At 39.2% G+C, this 3,958-nt stretch overlaps 1 protein-coding gene across 1 annotated transcript in view; it reads right to left on the bottom strand.

Annotated features, from left to right (window-relative positions):
- Positions 1 to 2,842, bottom strand: part of PQLC3 (PQ loop repeat containing 3) — a gene marked incomplete at its 5' end in the record, with an annotated part of 5,778 nt that extends 2,936 nt beyond the window's left edge. The window contains 4 exons of the mRNA XM_010012969.1: positions 262 to 382; positions 1,562 to 1,619; positions 2,212 to 2,281; positions 2,732 to 2,842. Coding sequence (XP_010011271.1) covers positions 262 to 382; positions 1,562 to 1,619; positions 2,212 to 2,281; positions 2,732 to 2,842 — 360 coding nt within the window. The remainder of the gene's footprint in view (positions 1 to 261; positions 383 to 1,561; positions 1,620 to 2,211; positions 2,282 to 2,731) is intronic.
- Between the last annotated feature and the right edge of the window lie 1,116 nt (positions 2,843 to 3,958).

Raw genomic sequence — 3,958 nt, 5'->3', positions numbered from 1 at the left:
TTCAGTTATTTCAACTGTATCAGGTTCCCTTGGCAATATTTCCATGTTTTCTAAGTGAAAATGTCATTGGTGTCAATGATAAAACTTGATTTCAAGAGCTTGTGTTGTATCTGAGTCCCAGAAGTTGGCACTAAGGGAAACTCCATTAGGTAAGATTTTTACCTACTATGACCGAGTAAAGACCTACTAAATGAGGCAACAGGAGGTACGGCTTTAAAAGAGGAAAACTCAGTGATTTGCACCAAGCTGCCCATCGCTTACTTGCACAGGTATATGCAGACATACTCCAGGTCAAGGCGCTGACTTGTCCAGAATCTTTTGTCTGCCAGAGACACCGCAGTTGAGCCAGCTTACTGGCTGCACTGATGAATGTGCACAAATTCTGAAAAGCAGATTAAAAAAAGGAGAAAGAACCTCTGCCTCTGCCATTGCACTACCTGAGTGTTTAGCTTATGGCTGTTAGTATGTAACTTACCAAAAAACAGGACCAGGTTTTCATTTAGAATAAAAAAATATATATGCTTTTTCAATATTTGCCAACTCAAGTGTTTCAGCTTCTTACTAAGGAACCATGAAGCAAAAAATGGAAGTTGACAGAAGCAAAAGACCGATTTCTAAGGTACTGCCCAGAAAGAAATTAAAAGATCACAATTGCTACTGCTGTTGGTAAATGCTTGAGAGAGGCAAATACAGTAAGAAGCAAACAAAAACAAGCCTCTCAACCTGCTACATAAAACTGTTTATACAAGTTAGCTAAAATGAGACTGGTCTAGTCTAAACAGCAAAGTTGATTTAGACCATCTGTTACCATTATGTCTGGCAAACTAAACCATCAAAGAATGAGAAAACTGACAAGAATGTGTAGAAAATCAGTCCAATTCATGGGGGAAAAATTCACTGTCATCCTTCTAAGGCAGATTTTGCAAAGGCAGCAGGTAGAGGGGACCTCCACATGCCCAGATTTCCCTTGCAAATAAGGATCGGTGTTAGGCTTAGAAGCTTTTATCCCCATTTTTATCATCTTTTGTATTAGCAGCTCCAGTTCATCTCAATTCAGTTTTAACTTTCTTCTGATTAAAAGGGGGAAAAAATCTTTAACCTACATAGGGCATTATCAGATGATACTTTCCTTGAAGAATTCTAGGCCTAAAGGGAAAAAAGATCTTGTGAAATATTTAACATTCCCTATATCAAATGCTTTGACTGATGCTCTGTTGTTTTCCTCTCGCGGTAAAGGTTTACTAATCAGGATTATAACATTAAGAGGCAATATTTTTTCAGCAGCTTAAACCTTTGCTAGTTTTAATTAAGGCACCACAATTAACAACTTTACCTCAAAACATATTTCCCCCCACCCACCCAAATCTCTATTGCTAGTGCTACTCACAGAAGTGAGAACCAGCTGTATTTGAAAACTGGTTGGTTGTTCTGAAAGCTAACCTAAATGATGAATTCTTCTAAGGACAAACATAATGAGAGATTTCACTGATAAAGATTTCCAGAAAAAAAAAGTCTTTATTTCATTTGAGGACCTAATTTCAAATAATCATGCAGAACTTACCAAGGCCAGGTCTATTATCCACTTCCGCAGTGTTAGCACATACCAGCCCCCCCAAAATCTTACATTACGTTAAGTTTCATAGCACTGAAAATTCTAGGATTGCAAAACTGCCTGGGGAATTAGATTTTCTTAAGCACCTGGAAAAAATCTTACTGAAACTTAGTACAACTACACAATCTGCATAAAACATTAAGCACTGCTTGAAACACTAAGTATTCCTATTTTTCATGCTGTCTTTGGTTCAACAGTGCCTGGAGCTTCTCCAGACCTCCTCCAAAGCACAAGACTTGAGATTTAAAAAAAAAACCAAACACTGCTGTGTTCATCATAGAAAGTACAATCTGTGTGGGTAGGAATCAAAGAAAAAAGATTCATCATTTCCACCCTGCATTTCTGGCAAAGATGGAAACAAAGAATTGGTCTTACTCCTTACCAGTTGTGGTCCTTCTAAAGCACAGCTGCATGTACAGCTTATGTCTTGTAGAGATTTCACTGTGATCCCAGAAATGAGCACATGAATGTGGAATGCATATGGAAGAGTGGCTGAAAATTATTTACAATAGTAGCACAAAACAAATGATATCATTGCTGTTACGCAGAGAACTACCAAACAAGCTACATACACCAAAATTCCAGATTTCAAAGGATACATGACTGCATAGAACAAAGCTCGTTTCTTGTTTCCATTGAAATGCAGAATAAACAAAAGGAGAATGACATCTGAAATAAATAAAAGATTGATTGTCACAGAACGGAGAGAAGGGTCCAAATGCACCACTGGGCACCACATCTTTGGAAACTTGTATCTTACAGGTTTTTGTCTCTCAAATTTGATTATGTCCAAAACACTGCAAGCTCTAAAATGAAGCTTTTCTTAAGAGTCTGGAGTGTTTTATACTGTTTCTCTCCCACATGAAGTCACTGGATAAAGGATGAACTTACTTAAACTGCAACTCCACGCGTGTATTAATTACATCTTTCTCTTCTATCCAATAATCTATTTGTAAGAATTCTATTACATTGGAGATATTCATTCCCTCTTCCCCCCAACTCTACCTAGAATTGGTCAATAGATTAACGTCACTGCACTGGAGTACTGCACCTACATGCAGAGCCTTCAAGTGCTGAATGAGCCCTGTTTTATTTCCAAAACACGGCTTTAAAGATTACCTTGTGCAATGATGATGGGATATTCCAGGTATGTCTGCAGAGGGTAACCATAATAGATCTGGTACCTCAGAAACACAAGGAAGCTGAACAGAAAGACACAAAATAGAATGACTGCATGAAGGAGCAGGACAGATCCCTCACAACTGCTTTTTCACTGTTTTGGTTGTGCCAAAAGGCTCCAGATAGGTATAGCACCTGCTGTCAAACGGATCAAACGAACATGGAAACAAAGTGCAAGGCTGCATGATGATTCTGTAGTGTACTTCTGTCACCCTGAGAGTAAGATGTAGAGAGCTGCCCACACTTCTTGTCCAGGTCTTCATGTCACAGTGTGTAAGGTGTGATTTTATTAATTACAACTGATGACAAAGACAGACCAGACCTAGAAGATACCTTCACTTTGCAACTGCCTTGGCACCTCTGTGATAACTCTTGATTTCTTTATTTATGTCTGTAGTTCAATCTATACTTTCAGCAAGTTTACAGGAGCAGAAAACATCTTCCAAGGTGTCCAGACCACACTGATTGCCCAGTGTAGCTGCACTGCGTAGACCAAGAGCCTGTTTTTTACTGCACCAAACCAAAGGCAGTTCTCCTTCCTTACATTCCACAATACAGTATCTAAAAGGAACTTAATTTTTATGGCGTTTTCTTTACTTTCTTCAACTTTCATGCAAGTCCATGCAGTTAGACAGAAACTTCAAGGCTACAGAGAAAACTGAAAGGGCTCTTAGGGCATAGTTTTATGTAAGGAAAACATTATGGTCTCCAGTGTAGAAGGATATCCAAGGAACTGCCTGCCTTGTCAGAAACTGGCTTTTAGCATTCAGAATTTATCTGAATATCTGAACTTCCTGTAAGTCTTTAGGGTCAAATTAGTCTCCTTTCCATCAGCACCATGCCTCTGTGTCACTCCTCTGTCAAGTCACTGCATGCTGACTCCGCAGAACCATCTCAGTTTATACCAGTAGCCCCAGAACTCCTTGCAGCTAGACTCAATGTTTTTAAAGGTTGTAGGACAAACAGCCTGCTAAATAAAATAACAGTCTTAATAGAGGTTTAAAAAAAGCTTTGCTGCAACTCTCAAGATAGTTCTGTCCAGAGCAGGTGCAGATCTTGCAGTGGTGTGGGTACTGTGGTTATCACCTAGGTGCTGAGGAGATATTTGTGGCTTCTCCCTGCTCATCTGAAACACTCTTATAAAGCCTTTCTAATGCACACCAACTC

This window comes from Nestor notabilis, unplaced genomic scaffold (genome assembly GCF_000696875.1).
Source record: "Nestor notabilis isolate BGI_N333 unplaced genomic scaffold, ASM69687v1 scaffold14264, whole genome shotgun sequence".
Taxonomy (NCBI): Eukaryota; Metazoa; Chordata; class Aves; order Psittaciformes; family Psittacidae; genus Nestor; species Nestor notabilis.
The sequence above is the reverse complement of the archived record's forward strand: the minus strand, read 5'-3'. Positions and strand labels throughout refer to the sequence as shown.